This window comes from Larus michahellis, chromosome 5, assembly GCF_964199755.1.
Source record: "Larus michahellis chromosome 5, bLarMic1.1, whole genome shotgun sequence".
NCBI lineage: Eukaryota > Metazoa > Chordata > Aves > Charadriiformes > Laridae > Larus > Larus michahellis.
In genome coordinates, this window is record NC_133900.1 from 30,231,257 (window position 1) to 30,249,006 (window position 17,750).

General features: G+C 37.1%; 1 protein-coding gene across 1 annotated transcript in view; it reads left to right on the plus strand.

Moving 5' to 3' along the window:
* PAPSS1 (3'-phosphoadenosine 5'-phosphosulfate synthase 1) overlaps positions 1–17,750 on the plus strand; it is a 46,919-nt gene that overhangs the window by 19,809 nt on the left and 9,360 nt on the right. The window contains exons 6-11 of the mRNA XM_074589402.1: positions 3,839–3,952; positions 5,919–6,030; positions 9,077–9,282; positions 11,573–11,708; positions 13,090–13,358; positions 17,309–17,538. Of these exons, the coding sequence (XP_074445503.1) occupies positions 3,839–3,952; positions 5,919–6,030; positions 9,077–9,282; positions 11,573–11,708; positions 13,090–13,358; positions 17,309–17,538 (1,067 nt within the window). The remainder of the gene's footprint in view (positions 1–3,838; positions 3,953–5,918; positions 6,031–9,076; positions 9,283–11,572; positions 11,709–13,089; positions 13,359–17,308; positions 17,539–17,750) is intronic.

The following is a 17,750-nucleotide window of genomic DNA, read 5'->3' on the forward strand; positions in this document are numbered from 1 at the left end:
CTAGAGCAGGCTGGACAGGAACGCATCCAGGCGTGTTTTGAATATATCCAGAGAGGGAGACCCCACAACCTGTGTGGGCAGCTTGTTGCCCCTTGTTCTGTTGCTGGGCACCACTGAAAAGAGTCTGGCCCCATTTTCTTGACACCCACCCTTCAGGTATTTATAAGCATTGATGAGACCCCTTCTCAGTCTTCTCTTCCAGGCTAAACAGACCCCAGACTTTCAGCCTTTCATCATAAGAGAGGGGCTTCAGTCCTTTGATCATCTTTGTAGCCCTCAGCTGGACTCTCTCCAGCGGTTTCCTGTTCCTGGGGAGCCCAGAACTGGACACAGCACTCCAGATGTGGCTTCACCAGGGCAGAATAGAGGGGGAGGATGACCTCCCTCAACCTGCTGGCCATGCTTTTTTTTAGTGCACCCCAGGATACCCTTGACCTTCTTGGCCACAAGGGCACATTGCTGGCTCATGGTAAACTTCTTGTCCACCAGGACTCCCAGGTCCCTCTCTGCAGAGCTGCTTTCCAGCAGGTCAACCCCTAACCTGCACTGGTGCATGGGGTTATTCCTCCATAGGTGCAGGACCCTTCACTTGTCCTTGTTGAACTTTATTAGGTTCCTCTCTGTCCAACACTCTAGTCTGTCCAGGTCTCTCTGTATGGTGGCACAACCTTCTGGTGTGTCAGCCACTCCCCCCAGTTTTGTGTCATTAGCAAACTTGCTGAGGGTGCACTCTGTCCTCTCATCCAGGTCAGTGATGAATATGTTGAATAAGACTGGACCCAGTACTGACCCGTGGGGGACACTGCTAGATACAGGCTTCCAACTAGACTCTGCTGCTGATCCCAACCTTCTGAGCTCTGCCATTCAGACAGTTCCCAATCTACCTTGATGTTACAGATTTCAGTAGCTCAAATTGGTAAAAAAGCATGTATAATTTTGGAGTTATTAAAGAACAAGCTTCAGTTATATTGAATTGTGTAATCATTAAATACTGTGATGGTGTCGTTTTTGTTACTTATTTCTTCTGCTTTCTTTTCTTGTTTTTAACTTTGGTATTCTGGGAAAAGGTACAGACAAGGTTTTGGTTCAGAGCCATTCTATGTTAATTGCAGAGACTCTGGTTAGGCGAGAGTCATACAGTTAGATCTGCTGACTGATAGGTTTGTATGAGTATTTCCTAGATGTTTTCAGTCAAAATCATTTAGGTTGATATAGGTGTACTATGTAAGCTAAAGATGACTTATTTTGGCCAATACAAATGTGTAAAGGGTTTGTTCTTTACACATTTGAGAGAAACAGCAGTGAAAGACTGGGGTCAGAAATTCCTCTTGTTGGCACAACGGGAGAAGTGTTTCTATGCTCAAGTGAACTTAAAGCATGGTATAACACAATAGATGAGCAATTGTGCCTCTCCCTGTTAAGATCATGGCTGTGACTGCACTTTTCAGTTTTCCCGTACTTAAAGAACTGACAAACTTCCCTGCAAACTGTAGGTAGCAAAAATTCAGTGGTTATTATAGTCAAGCAAATACTTCTCTTTGTTTTTTCCATATAGAAATAATTAAGTGGCCTCACACCTCAATTAATATGAACTTACAAGACTGCTCATGCAGTGGTGTAAATTGGATATCACTTGTGAATGCCCATCTACAGGAAACTTGCCTGAAGGCCCTTTCTTTACAGTCTGTTAAGAGTGTTACACGGCAGCAGCAAAGAACCTGCCACTGCAGCCTGAGGAGACACATTCCCATAAAGCATCTAGTTTATTTTTTAATTATTTTTCCATTATTTATAAGGATGCATTGAGAAACAATAAATGTTGAGGAATATTGTGTAACTTGTCTTTTGGGAGAATAAACCTTTGAGTAAAGTTACTACCTTAAAGTGGTCACTAGATGGCTTGCTAGCCTAGTGTTTTCCTAAAATTTGTATAGTTTAAAGACCTATGGCTTCCTCATGCTGCTGGCTGGTTTTGTTTGGTTTTCGTTTTTCTTCTAAAAATATAAGATGATTTAAATACCATTTTCTTGTCTGCAAGGGAGTCTAGGTTTACTAATCCTACAAATTCTCTAAACGTCTGACTCAGTGTTTCTAGAACTGTCTTCAAGCTGTTTACATCCTTATAATGAGGTAGGTTGTTGACAGAAACTGCAATGTGAAACCTTTGTTTTCTTCATTGTTTTGCCTGTAAGTGGGACACTAAAAACAGGATAATATTTGAAGACACCTTTTTAATAGGCACATTTATTTTAAACTTTTGATGGTTTGTAAAATTAGGACATTGTAGCATGGTAATGAACTACGGTCCAGAGGGGAATCTTCTGTGAAGCAGTATAATGTATACTCAGTCATTGTACTTTGCTTATAAGGCGTGCTGTTCTTTACAGCAGGCAATACATTTATTTGATTCTGGGCTTACTGCTGTGGCAGGAGTCTGCTGCAGCTCTCCTGGGCTGTAACGCTGCTGCTCAGGCAGAGAAAATAGAAGGCAGGTTTTGCCTAACTCACTAGCTAATAAAATTAGCTTCCCGAATGATGTCTGATGTGCAATGGACCAAGCTTTTCCTTATACAACACAATTTCCAAAGGCTAGTCTAATTTGTTTTCCTTTTATTCATCTTTGGAGATGCCAGTGAGCCCACATCTTTTTACTGCTGCAGTCATATTATGTCCCACTTGCTTTCATCACGCCACTCCCTTTGTTTTACTTTCCATGGAGGTAGTGCCCAACATCTGATAAATGCTTGAATAAATGTTTTAAAATGTTTGGGCAAACTTTGTGTTTCCTACAGACATACCTGTTTACTCTGGGCTGCATATACTGGAAAAATAAAGATAATTCTTTATTCTTGTTATGGGTCTGTATATACCTTGCCGTAAGGGTGAACTTTTTTTCTCAAAAAGTAAAGCAATACTTTACAAAAGTTTCCAAAACTCTGAAATGCTTGTTTTAAAAAGAACTGTAATCTGCTTTTCACTGTTTTTTTTGCTGCTGAATGTCACTGGAACATTTGACCAAGTTTTGACATTTTACACCATTCTTTGTCAGAGGAGACTCTTTAAAGTTTTATCATGATGTCCATTTTTTTTTTTTGTTAAATTATGTTTTTATCCTTCTATTCATATCTTATGAAAATTTTAAGGTCTTGACATCGTGGAGTGAGAATGTCTTGTTTAAAATGCATAGAAGAAAACTGATTTTTTTCAAATACAAAAATTCATATTCTGTGGTATTCTGGTTGTAAAAGTGGATTTCAATGCATTGCATATATACACATGTATAGATGGCCTCACATTTAAATGTTCTAAGTGTTAGTATATAGATTAGGACACCGGTGTCATTAGCTGTTGATAATATGTTTAATTTGTACTTCTGTATTAATCACTTTCAATTGAGAAAGAGATTTGTTTTCTTTTATACTTGTATGTTACCACTTCTAATGTATGTGGCATAGTGGATGCCTTAAATTTATAAATGCTTAGTCTCTAAAACTTTCTTTACTTCTTTAGCAAGTATAAAGTCATTATAAAGGCATTAATAAGTCATAAAAACTGCACTCAATTCAGTAGTTAAATATTTACTAGGTAAATGTTCTGTGGGGTACTTTAGAAAAAATCTCGTCGGAATATTTCACTTTAGTTACTCAAGCCAGGAGCTTGACTAGCAATATACCATAATCTTGGAACAGAGCTGGTTTTTAAATGAGTAAAAATTGCTTAATGAATAAACTCTTGCTACAGAGCAGTGCAACATTACAATTTTACTTCTTGATTATGTGTTCAGTGTCCGAGAAGCATTCTGAGCAAACATTAAGTTCTGCTTATTCCTTTTATACAGGACATTGTACCAGTGGATGCTTCTTATGAGGTGAAAGAGCTTTATGTGCCAGAAAACAAGCTACAGTTGGCCAAAACTGATGCTGAGTCTCTGTTAACCTTGGAAATAAATAAGGTATTCTGTACTCAGTTATCTCGTTGCTGAAGTTGAAAGACAGTCCGCTCTGCGGAAGTAGGTATAGTCAAAATACCTGTAGTGGTATATCTCAATATACAGTTTCCCTCTTTTCTTGAGAGAAATTACAGCAATGGTGTTTTCTTTGATCACTTACTAGAGATAATAATTAAATCTTCATAATTTCATAAATAATGTGTGGTATACAGTTACTTAGTTTATCCCAAGCCTGGAGATTAAATTTACAGTGGTTCCCTCCCACACTTCCCCTGTACCCCCTTTCCACAGACTAAACCATGCCTGGCATGTCTTATATGAGTAGTTGTTTCTAGAAAAATTACTGATTTTTTCTTTTCTAGTTTACTTGCAGAAATCATTTTATTTTTGAATTGTAATGACCAAGAAATATGAAGGAAATCAGTTACTGCTTCTTGATTCTCCTTGTTGGTAACCTTCAGCTGAATGATAGTAACCTTACATACCTGGCTCAAACAATTGCAAACTTAAGTCTACAGAGAGAAGATCAGATCTACTTTATTGTTGTCGTGTTTTTTTTTTTGTTTGGTTTTTTTTTTTTTTTTCTCTCGTTAGAACATACTCATGCTACTTTTCTGGCTTCCAGCAGAGGAAACGTGGAAAAACATGGATCAACTTGATCAGCTCTGTTCTTATTTTGCTTAAATGCATTCTTTTCCAACTCAAATAAATTAGACAAAGCTGCTTCTGGCAGCTTTTTCTGAAGAACTAGGCCTAAACACAGATAGAATGCATTAATTTTTTCACTGGCTTTTTGACAGTATTGCCAGAACTTAAAGCTAAGCATTTGATCTAGGAGGTGACTAAGCTCAGAGTTGAGCATCTGCAGCAACTAACTTGACTCTAAAGGATTGAGACAACATACTAAGCACTGCATTACATTGTTTTAAAATCTGCCTACCCTTCTACTAATAAATTTTAATACTTCCTTTCACTGCATCTAACTAGATTCCTTTCACATATGTGTCTGTAAAACTGTTTATTGCTTTGATGATGAATAAATATTTAGGTCACCATTATTAAATTTTTTTATTGTCCCATTCTAAATTGCTCCCTATCTAGAAAAACAAATCCTTTCCCCTTCCATCCCTAACCAGAGGTTTGTTAAATATCAAGCAAGTATATAACATAACCTTGGGAAGACAATGTGTTGTACTTGCCTCAGCATAAATTAAACAGTGTAATAAAATTAGTCATGCTCTTTGCAGAAGAGATTTGCACAAGCAAAGCCTGTCCTTGTCAAAGACTTGACCAAGTCTTAGTAATGCACTTGCAGAAATAATAGAGGCCACACACTAAGTCATAACGTGACTGTTTAAATACTAAGGAAGGAAATTCTCTGTGAGCTGATACCTCTTAAACTAAAATAAGTACTGGTCTCAAGAGAGTTCTACTTATGAATTGTCTCACTAATTTCTGCAATAAAAATTTTCTTTCTAATCTGTTTTAAGATTAGACCTCTTAATTTTCACCCCCACAATTCTGATATTTTTGTCATAATTGTACGTGTTTTTCTTATTTTTTCTTTTTTTTTTAACCTCTTGGTTATCTTTGTTAAAAAAATACATGCAAGCGGGACTCTTAATTCTGTTAGGTTGAACTTTATCAAACTTTTAGAAATAAAGTTTATTGCGGTTTTTTTGTTTGTTTAGTGTTTTTTGTTTTGTTTTTTAACACAAGGAAATTGATCTAGTGTAAGGACTTGAAAATAGCCAAAAATATGAACAGTGAGGAACAAGTTGTTCTTTTTTTCTTACTTGTAGAAACTTTGAATTCTTTGTGATTAAAAACTGTAACACTGAGAAACCTTTCATTTGTCTTGTCCTGAATTTTATGGGTAAATCATGATCTGTTACGATTAATACCTGATGTCAGTCATTAAGCAACAACTTTTATCTGCTCTAAGTCTATTTCTCCATTTCTTTTCAAGGTGGATATGCAGTGGGTGCAAGTGCTAGCAGAAGGTTGGGCAACACCCTTGAATGGCTTTATGAGAGAGAGAGAATACCTACAGTGCCTTCACTTTGACTGTCTCCTTGATGGTAGGGTGAAACTTACCATTTGTAAAACTGAGCAAACTAATCCTACTTCTAAAATATTGCTGATGCTTTGCTTAGTGGTGTTGTGGTAACACGTTACCAGGCTTTTGCACAACCTGGGGTAAGAGAATAGGATATTATAATCAGTTTTATACTTGATGGTTTTATTCTCTTTATACCTACGATCGTGTTACAGTTTGAATGTCTTGTCTTTTTGCCTGTACAAACTATGTATTTAAAAAGTTTTCATTTTTTGAAAACATTTCAACCTAAAATCCATGCTTCTAATTTGTTTTGAAGAAATTGATTTTACGATTCAGAATTGCAATTTAATTGCTGTTTAACTCTGTGTGCCAAAAGATTTGTTCTGTAATAGTAACCAAGAAAAGGACAACAAACTGACTTGAATGCTGGAGCTATTGCAAGTATGAAATCAGAATTGGAGGAGGTGGCTTGAGTATGGACAATTGTCACATGTAATTGAATTACTATGACTAAGTATTTATCCTGTGATGATTTAAACTAACATATTTTATTTTGCATTACCAGTTGGCTAAGAGCAAGCATTAGTTAAGGTAGTCAACAAGTGATAACGTCTGCAGGTTTTGGAATTTGATTGTGATCCTTTGTAATTTTTCACTTATTCCTCTTCGAAGGCTCTGTTTTACTCCAGCCTTTTAGGGTTTTTTTTGCATCCTCTCTGTGAAAGAGAGATAGTAAAAATTCCTGTCTCCACACTTCCACTTCCTTCTGCATTACTCCTCTCTTGCTGGAGACCAAATAGCAAGAAAAAAAAAAGTCACTTGTCTTTTGATTCTATGATGCAGACATCTGTTGTCCCTTTTATATTTTCTAGTTCCCTTTTCTATAAGTCTCAGATACTATCCTAGGCAACATAATGCCATCCTGTTATTTTGCAGTATCTAGAGTTTGCAGTACCATTTTGGACTGCTAGTTTTGTTTTCATGCCTTCTGTGTGTCCATCCAGGTGAAACATACTCTGCAGATGGCATGCTGTGCATTCAACTGCTAAAATAGCTTTTAGCTCCTTATTCTGCCTTGTAGTCTTGTGTAAATCAGAATTTTTATGAGGCTTTTAAGACCTTGTGTAGGTGACTGTTTCAGATATGGCAATATTACAAGTTTTTAAACTACTCTTGCAATTATTTTTAGTACCTCATTTATGCTATACAAAATATGAGTAATGAAAAATAATGAATAACTTAGTGATGGAAAAAAATTTCAGTCCTAAACTTGAATAGAACAGTTGTGTTCGGCTAGATGCTACCATACTTCCTCCTCTTAGATATCTATTGCAACATTTACGTATGAGAACCTTTTTAGAAAAATGTGATTGCCTTAAAGCTATCTTGCTACTTGAAGCAGTGACAATGGTTAAGTCAAAGCAACATCCTGAAAGTTTCCTCCCTGGTTGGTGTGTTAGTTCTGGAGTCTCACAGCAGCAGTCATTTTCCAGGGTTTTGATTTTCAAGAGAGGAAAATTGTTTAATACCTGCAATGCATCCCATCCTTTGGGCTCTAAATGCAATGTTCATACTGACTGACTTCTACATTATGGAGATCAGTGCAGGTGTGTTGATATTCTCACTTTAAAGCTTAAGTTATCTGAAATAGTCTCAAGCTGACTCTGCTCATCTGTGACTTAAGAAACTCACTCTACTACCTTGCCTCAGTTTCTCATTTGTACAGCGGCTGAAGACGGATGTCAAAGATATTATTTATTTATTATTGATCTCTTCCCAGTTTGAAATATTTATTTACTTGTTCAGACAGGAAAAGGATTTTTTAAATTATGAAGCTAGGGGTGGCAAATCACCTTCTCTGTGACTGTTGCCATGGTCAATTTTATGACCTAGTTGCTTTAAAAATAACTCTGAGCACTATGACTGAACTTAGGACATGATGTGCAGCATACTTTTCATTTTGCATTATGAAGGAAGGGGGGACCTATTTTTCTCTTAAACTTTTAATCCAGCTTCATAATTTTTAACTTCCTACCACACTTGAGGTAAAATTGAGAGAAGGTTATAAAAAATGTGTTGCTCAAATGACAGGGAAATCAGCCTTATTTAGAGTATTGGCCCCACTAAAGCCAACAGCAAAACCCCCTATTAACTTCATGACTTTTCTCCTGGAGACCACCCAAAAGTTTTGCGCTCTTTCTGCAAGTGTATGCTCATTAGAATTCAAACTTTGTATGAGATTTACGGTATTTACTCCACTGGGGTTTCTCAAGTCTCACTGTTGTGGTCAAGAAAAACAAGACTTCCAGCAGCTAGCAGTGAAGTAAATGCTTAAAAATGAGGACCACACATAGCCTTAAAATTCAGATACATTGGTTTAGTTTTAGAAGTAAAGTAGCTGGTAAGTTTTCAACTGAATAAACCACAAAATGTCTGCCTGGCTCAGCTTTTTTTTCTGAAATATATATGCTTGAATCTGAATACAGTTTTAAGTAAACAGCAAAGTCACCTTTTGAAGTAGTTGAATTATATATGCTAACTGCTTGGGTACATTTAGCTGCGTCTATTGCAGTGAGCTCTTCTTATGGACTGAAAGTACGGCTACTGAGAGTGCTATTTCCTTTTTACTCATTATCCACTCCAGTAGCAATATTGCCTAATATTCCTAATATTTTAGATAATATTTTTAAAAATGTCAGTTGTGTATTTCTGCTTACTATATAGCTTCTTGAACAAGGTATTCATTTGAGATCCTGAAAAAGTAGTAACCTCACAGTCTAAATACTAAATATAGTGTGCAGCTGTAAGTACTTGCTGTTTTCAGTACTGTCTTTGCTCTTCCTCAAACCTCAGTGCTTGCACATTTTTATAGCATGTGTATCCTATGCAGGATTTCATTCTAAAAGTTGCTTTTAACCCCTGTTAAAATAAGTACTTGAGCTATCTGTTGTGTGATACACTTACAGCCTGGACTGTAACTTGTTAGGAGGGCAGATTTTCATAGTATCATTAATGACCATTACCAAGGATAAGGGCTTTTTTTTTTTTTTTCCTTCATTCCACAGGGGGAGTTATTAATCTGTCAGTTCCTATAGTGCTAACGGCTACTCAAGAAGACAAAGACAGACTGGATGGGTGTACAGCAATTGCACTGGTGTTTGAAGGTCGCCGCGTGGCCATTCTCCGTAATCCCGAATTCTATGAGCACAGGAAAGAGGAACGCTGTGCTAGGCAATGGGGAACAACATGCAAGGAACATCCCTATATCAAGGTGTGTGTCCAAATCTAGTCCTATTAGCTGTATTGTTTGTGGAGCTGCATATTAAGTGAAGTTGACGTCTGCGACTGGTGTATTTTGACAGCAAAACCACTTTGAGAACTAATTAAAACATTTGAGCAGAAACAAAGGTATTTTTTTTTTTTTGTTCGATGCAGCTGTTGAATAGTCTGCACTTAGTGTGAAAATCTAATGTCAATATGTACACATGAAATTAATTTAGGATGTACTGTAGAATCTGTGCTACAGAAGAGGGGTCTTTGCCTTCTAGTGTGTCTAGGAAGCACATCCCTCTGTGTAGCCAGATGGATCATCAAAGCTCCTTAGTCAGCGGATATATACATTGTGAAGGCAAGAAAACTTCTATTCTGCCTGTGTGTGGAGCATGTGAGAACTGCCTGGTTTAGATGCTTTTGAAATAGGCCCCGTTCCTGGAGAGTTCATCATTTAACTCTCTGGGGAGTTATTTCCCATCCATTGTGTTCAGTATATTTTATTATCTTGACCTTATGTGTACATCATACTGAAATATTCTAATTGTAACATACTCATTGCAATGCTGTGTTTGGTTTTGCAAGCTGATGTAATTGTTGCATCTTAGCTCTGCAGAGCAAAAATATGTTTCCTTCCCCATTTTTCTCTATAGTATCTTTTTGTTGACAACTATGCCTTAAAATCAGATAAAAAGAAATCAAACAAACCTCAAATTATGAACTTGCTCTTAAAAAGGGAAAGCCTTTGAAGTGTCCTAAAAGTATCTGTATGACTAATAGTTATATGTATGTGAAAAGTATGGATTTTTTGACTTCTTCATTTTATTAATGGGTAAACAATTATTTTATTAATGTGTAATGTCATCCTTTCACTGACTGAAGTTGTGTTCAGGAGTATATCTGAAAAAGGACATCTCCTGCTAGATACAAGTAACAGTAGTCTGGAAGATTTTCAAAGCCCTTGATGTGTTCTGTATTGATGAATGCAAGATTACCTCTTTATTGAAAACTTAACCCAAATTTAAGAAATTCTAAGAAAATCTCACACAGACAAGACTTGAATGACTTATTATAATGCATGAGCAATTACAGAATGACATGTCTGAAACTAATGTAGAAGATGAGGAGCTATGTTCTTATGTCTGTACTGAGTGTATAGTAGTATCATGACAGTATATGAATGTGCGCATAGTAGTATTATGACAGCACATGAATCTGGTGGCCTTTCTAAATGAATCAGAAATCTTTGGGTGCCTGAGTGTTACTGTAGTGCAGAGTTTTCTCATCTTCATATCTTTATCACACCTTCCTCCCACCTTGGTAAGATGTCAAAGTCTGGCATTTTCTTTGGGAAGGGGGTGGTGACTGTAGCATGATTCAGTTCTACTAGGTCATCTATCTCAAAGCAAAAATAAATTGAAAAATCCAGACTTAATTTTAACATCTTGGCTGTGAATTTAGTATGCAATGTCTTACGTTACATCATTATTTGTTGTCATCTTTAAAATAAGTAAGGATAAAAAATTATCAGAAATGTGTATGAAACTTGGAAGTTTTTTGTGGTTCCATCTTCAAAAGCAAATGCATTCTCAGAAATTAACAATTTCTGAGTGATTTCTATGGCCATTGCTAGAGTATCTTAAGCAGCTTGCTATAATTATTTTTTTATTAAGGGTGAGGTGATATTTGAAGATATCAAAAGAATCCTAGTGAGTGTGCAATATATGTTACCTTGGTAAAGTGTTGCTGTGAAACAAATCCAAAAGCTATCCTACTTCAAAGATTCTGATTTTATTTGTAAATTAATGTGAGTGAGTAGTTAATAGAACTGTTTTATTTGTTACTTTATTGCTGACCTGAATCTTGTAAACTGCAAGGAGATATTGCAACTGCATTTGCTTTGACCAACAGCTATGAAGTGTCTAACTTCATTGTACTTAATATATTAGGCTTTCCAGCCACTATCTCTTTTTGTCATGTAATAATAATGTTTGTTAAGAATACTGGCTACTTGCATTTCTATATGTTAAAAAAATCCTTTATTTTGACAGAAAGGCATATGCCTACTGAAGATTTGTGCATCTCCTGCACCGTAGTATAATGTGTCTGGACTATGTACCAGTGATTTTTTTTAATTTTTTTTTAAACATTGATACTTGACTTGAGAATGACAAATAAAATTAACCCAGAACTCTTCCCTTGGTAAAGATGTGTCCCCATTGCAATGCTCTAGATGCTTAGGAGAAGCTGACAACCAATCCTAAAAAGGATTTTTTTTTTTCTTTTTTTAGATGGTCATGGAGCAAGGGAACTGGCTTGTAGGTGGAGATCTACAGGTCCTTGATCGTATTTATTGGAATGATGGACTTGATCAGTACCGTCTCACTCCAGCTGAACTACGGCAAAAATTCAAGGAAATGAATGCCGGTGAGTAAATTTTTCTTCTTCTGTTTCTTCCTGCAGATTTATCCAAATGCCTGCTGCCTCAATACCACAGGGGCTAGCATTGTTTCAAGGATGAAGATTTTTTTAATGCTCTCTTAGGTGGCATTCTTTGCCTTTTATTGGTATTAATTTTTATTATCTTGGGCATTGTATTGCCTAAATACATGATAGAAGCTGGTAATGCCTGAGGTTCTGAATTTTATCTTTCCGTGCACACTAGACATGTTACTAATGTAAGAAAAGACAATATAAACTTGTCAGAACATGATTGAAAAATTATCAGGTTTGACTAAACCACAGAAGTATAGTTGAGTGCTGAGCTTTCATGCTCTTCTATTTCTAGGTGTGTTCTGTGCTGCTTGTGGGGAGCAAAACTTATGACAGCAATGCAAGTAGATTGATGCAAAGTGGAATCTATCACAGTTAAACATTGTGAGCTAACTGCTAGCTTTATATTGCAGAAGGAACAAAACAGTTTTTTTCACAAAAGCAGTTGTGTTAGGCAGATAACTAAGAGGTAGAGCAATAAAGCAGGGAAAGCTCAGGGAAAAATCAAACATACTGCCTTGTGGCAGCGGCTGGCAGGCAGCTGCTAAACACTTCTAGACACGAGGGAAGAGATTAACATCAAGAACGCAAACAGAGATTGGTCCTGAGCTCCTGTCTCTTTTCAGTGCGGTCAGTATTTCCAGGATCTGCAGTTTTGAGATACCAGTCTTTGTTTTAGCTACCCTAGTTATGGTGATTTTGCTGTCTTGCAGGTTACCTTACTTTATTTTAATTTGCAGAAGGGAGAAATCCTGGTTGTGTCAGGGTTTTTTGACAAAGGGTTTGTAATACTTTGGAATAGCAGTTAGCCTTACTTTGTTCTTACTGTGTGTAAACTCTACTAAGCTGTTTAGGTGAGGGAAACTTATTAAGGCACATTAAATCCCATTTTATTTGTTCTGTTGCAAACATGACCATTTGTTCTCCTGATAATACATTGAGCCTTTAAGACAGATAGCATAATTTTATTTCCTCTTAGAATTTAACTTTATATTATATGCTCATGCAAGTGAAAAATCCAAAGAGAAGATTACAGCTGTTGGAGAAACTAGAATAATTATGCAGAAATCTCAAAAATTAAGGAAGCTGATTTATGTTTTTTTAGTATGGTTGTTTTTTATTCGTTTTGCTTATTGAGTACAATGGTTTTATAATAAATCATAATCCTTTAATGACCTGTTACTACTGCTATTATACTGGTTCAATAGGGTTCAGAGGAAAGATTGTACTATTTAAAGATTTTTCTATAGTTGTACAACTCCTGATAAAATAGCTTGCTTTCATTATATTTCTGGTTTGTTTTTTTTCTCCATAGATGCTGTCTTTGCATTCCAGTTACGCAACCCGGTGCACAATGGGCATGCTCTTTTAATGCAAGATACTCATAAGCAGCTTTTGGAACGTGGCTACCGGCGCCCAGTTTTACTCTTGCATCCACTTGGAGGCTGGACAAAAGAGGATGATGTTCCTCTCATGTGGCGCATGAAGCAACATGCTGCAGTACTGGAGGAAGGGATCTTGAATCCAGAAACTACAGTGGTGGCTATATTCCCTTCCCCTATGATGTATGCTGGACCAACTGAGGTAAATACATCAAAAGTTTTAAACAAAACGCTGAAGTATTTTGTACTATACCTGATGTTTGTGCATTGTGTTTTTTTTAATGGAGAGAGGAGACTAATTTTCCTTGTGAAACCAGACCATAAAACTTCCCTTTGTCATCAACCGAAACATTCTTCTATGAAGAAACTTCTGTATTGGAGGATTTTGCTGGAAATGGTGGGAGACAATATTGGATTTATGGGCTCCTTTCTTTATAGTTGTAAGGGTATGATAATGAATTAATTTTGCCTCCTTTTTTACAGCATTTTTCAGAAGGAATTACGAGATCTGTTAACATACCAAATAGTTGTCCTGAATGTTACAATACTTAAGTTTTATGACTGTTATGCAAAAAGTTTGTATGTTGGAGGGCTATACACAAATTAGAAAAAAGAAAGTCTTTGTTTGGTTTTTGGCAAACTTAATTCAGAGAGAATTGTTTAAAGGCTTTTGTATGAAATAATTCTTTGGCCACACTTTATTTAGAAGCCAGGTCTTGGTTTGGAATCCCTAGAGGTTTGTGGGAAGCAGCAAAGAGAATAAATGCTCTCATTTGAGGGCAGTTCCTTTAGGGGATATTGGCTCTCCAGCTCATTACTTCCCCCCCCCCCCCCCCCCCCATCCCTCAATTAGTCACAGGAAACTCAAATTCTGACCAGGCTCAAGAGGTTAACTCTGTGGTAGCTTTTTGATAGATAGGAGATCTCACCAGTGGAATTAAATTCGACAGGTGTCGCCTATTTCTGCTGTCTACTTGACTGATCAAACAGAGCTTACACTGCCTTTCAGTCCAGAAAAAACTGTTGTCCAGATCTAGTTGAGGCATGTGAGTGAGTTACTGTAGGGAATCTTGTACTGCTCCCCATGGACCTGTTGTGAGAATTAACAGAAATCTACTTCAGTCTTGTATTCATGAGCATATGAGGAGATACAAAATCCACAATCCTTATTCATCACACAAATCGTCTCTGCTGCTTCTTCCTTTTCAGGGGGAGGACTCCTCACAGTCTTGCTCTGCTCCAGTGTGGGATCCCTCCCACAGGAGACAGTCCTTCATGAACTTCTCCAACATGAGTCCTTCCCACGGGCTACAGTTCTTCATGAACTGCTCCAGCGAGGGCCCTTTCTGTGGGATGCAGTCCTTCAGGAACAGACTGCTCCATTGTTGTTCCCCCACAGGGTCACAGCCACCTTCAGGTGCATCCACTGCTTCAGCGTGGGGTCCTCCATGGGCTGCAGGTGGATATCTGCTCCACCATGGACCTCCATGGGCTGCAGGGGGACAGCCTGCCTCACCATGGTCTTTACCATGGACTGTAGGAGAATCTCCGCTCCAATGCCTGGAGCACCTCCTCCTTCACTGACCTTGGTGTCTGCAGAGTTTGCAGAGTTGTTTCTGTCATATATTCTCTCCCTTTTCTCTAGCTGTAGTTGCTGTTGCGGAGCTTTTTCCTTTTTTTTTTTTTTTTTTTTTTCCCCGCCCCCCCCTTCACCCTTCTTAAATATGTTATCACAGAGGTGCTGCCACCATCACTGGTGGGTTCAGCCTTGGACAGCAATGGGTCCATCTTGAAGCCGGCTGGTGTTGGCTCTATCAGTCATAGGGGAAGCTTCTAGTAGCTTCTCAAAGAAACCACCCCTGTAGTTCCCCTGATACCAAAACCTTGCCATGCAAACACAATACATAAATATTAGTATTATTAATATACATTAATACTGTTAATATAAATTAATATAAATATTAAAGTTATTAGCATAGCTATCAGCATGCAGATGCTTCCATAGCACCCTGTATGCTTGAATAGCAGTGGAATCTATCATGTGTAGTATCTGGCAGTAGTCAAGATGAAAACTGATACCAATGGTATCCTTATAACTTGTGACTGGTTCCTAATTTTGTTATCTAACTACTGATTTACAGAACCCTGTCCATATTGACTGCAAAACTTCCTCGAGTGGTTTCTATAACGATTAGTTATAGAACTAATGAGGAACTAACATTTAGTTACTACTTTGAGAAATCACTTTTGAGCTTCTTGCCTAAAGCTTATTAACAGAACAGCATGCACAGTGATGAAAATACGAAACACTGTGATTTGGTTTTATGTAAAGATATGCAGTAAGTAGGCGGATGCAAATTTTTAGTTGTAATGGAAGGAAAATTTATCCATCACATTGTCCATTTACTATAAGGTAGTGGCAGCAACTTTTGTCCTATGATTTGTGGGTTTTTTCCACTCCTGCTTCCCCTTCTTTTTTTTCCCTTTAGTGCTTGACAGATATTTTGACAGATGTTTGTTATTGTTCAACTTGCGAAGCTATTTTACACCATGTAGTTACTGGGTAGGCCCTTCCGTTTGTGTGAAGGTAAGGCTGCACATATAAGAAAATCCTGCTATATACTTGCTGGTTTTTAAAACTCTTCTCTGAGTATCCTCTGGCAGATAGTAAGCTGTATAGATCATGTCACAATTCTTTTAGGGGAATGTTTCGCAGTATGAGAACATATTGTCATTTCCTGAAGTGGTGTGTCTTTGTTACCTAAAGTAATGTAATAGTTATTTTCCTTTTCCTGTACTGTACATTTAAATTTTCTATTGAAAATATTACATATAAAAATGAATAAAATTCACCAACAGTGCTATAACATAATAAGTCTAAAAACCGTTATAAGTGTAACATATCTAACAGTCTGGGATCTAGTAAATACTGCAGTCTTTGGAAGAAAAAAAAAATCCTTTCACCATATTTAAATACGATAATTTGAAAGAATTTCTTTGGTTCTAGGGTGTGGATGATTGAATAGTCTGCGTGCAGAATTTCCTTTGAAGTATCTTGGGTTTTGGGTTTTGGTGGTGGGTTTGTTGGTGTGTGTGTTTTTTTTGTTTTTTTTTTTACACCTTCAGTAGTAAGTGATTTATAAGGAAAAAAGTAAAAATCAAGTTATGAAACCATTCATTTTGAAATGTGCAGCGAAATAATGTGGGAAAGCTGTTTGTCAATATTTACAGTACGTCAAATATTAGGTGGAAGGGGGTTGGTACATCTAGAACAAAAATTCAGTAAACCTGAAGTTTCTGATTTTGATGTTGGTTCCTCCCCAGTTCATACAGATGTGTTTAAATCAAATTATTTCAAAGTAATCAGGGCAGAAGTGACTAAATATTTACCAAAACTAGAGTTGCTTTATCAGCTTTCATCTTGGAAGCTTGTTGTATAAATAGGCAGTCCTAGCGCTCTGAAAGCCTCTTCCAAGCATTCATGTGCAGTATGTACCTAGTTTATATGTCTTTTGGGTCTTAACATTGCTGCATGCTGTGTATTAAAGTTCTGCCTCGGACAACATCCTTGCCACATGCACCAGGTGAACAAGCTGAGTATGGGTAATTTTTCTTTTTTAATATGTAGATAGGTTGATTAGATCACTTGTGAACATTGTGTTTAAGTAATGTATCTTGTCTTTTTTCCAAAGAGATGTTTGTCAACTATCTATTGGTCGGGGTGTCTTTTTAGAGAAATTACTGTGACTAAAATAGAACAATATATGGCTAGATCCCACTAAGCTTCCCAAAGCAGTTGCTTTTGCGTTAATCTTCTTATATAAAAGGAAAGGGATGGAGGGTGACAATATCGGGAGGAACTGAGCCAAGAAATAGATGAGCTCCATCTTACTTGCCTTGATTATACTGTTCCAAACACTGTGTTAAAATAACTTTTTTAGCATCCTAATTTGCAAATTAAATGGCAGTAGTATATCTTTGCTGTAAGTTTGGTAGTGATTCACATAATTTATTCTTTGTTTTGTTGTGGCTCCATAGTAAAAATCATGTCTGATTACAGAAAAAGTGGTAATTATACAATGCATGCACACTTTAAGGATCATATTTTGATAATTTTCTTCTGTTAACTGTTTTGCCCTGTCTGTCTTCTAGGTTCAGTGGCACTGTAGATCACGGATGGTTGCAGGAGCTAACTTCTACATTGTAGGGCGAGATCCAGCAGGGATGCCACACCCTGACACTGGGAAAGATCTGTATGAACCAACCCATGGTGCCAAAGTGTTGACAATGGCTCCAGGCCTCCGAGCACTGGAAATTGTACCCTTCAGAGTTGCAGCTTATAATAAGAAAAAGAAGTGCATGGATTATTATGACTCTGATCAGTAAGTTGTATTTTTGTTTTAAGACTTTTTGAGCAATAGCTGCCTTATACCCCCCCCCACATTAAAAAAAAAAAAAGTTTTAAATTAAATTCGTACTGCTCAAAGGTGGCAGTGTTTAGATCTCTTTAGATGCATCACGAATGCAACTTGACATCAGCATGATTTGGGTGCAGTTTCACAGCACAACTAACATGACCCAATTTTAGCTGCCA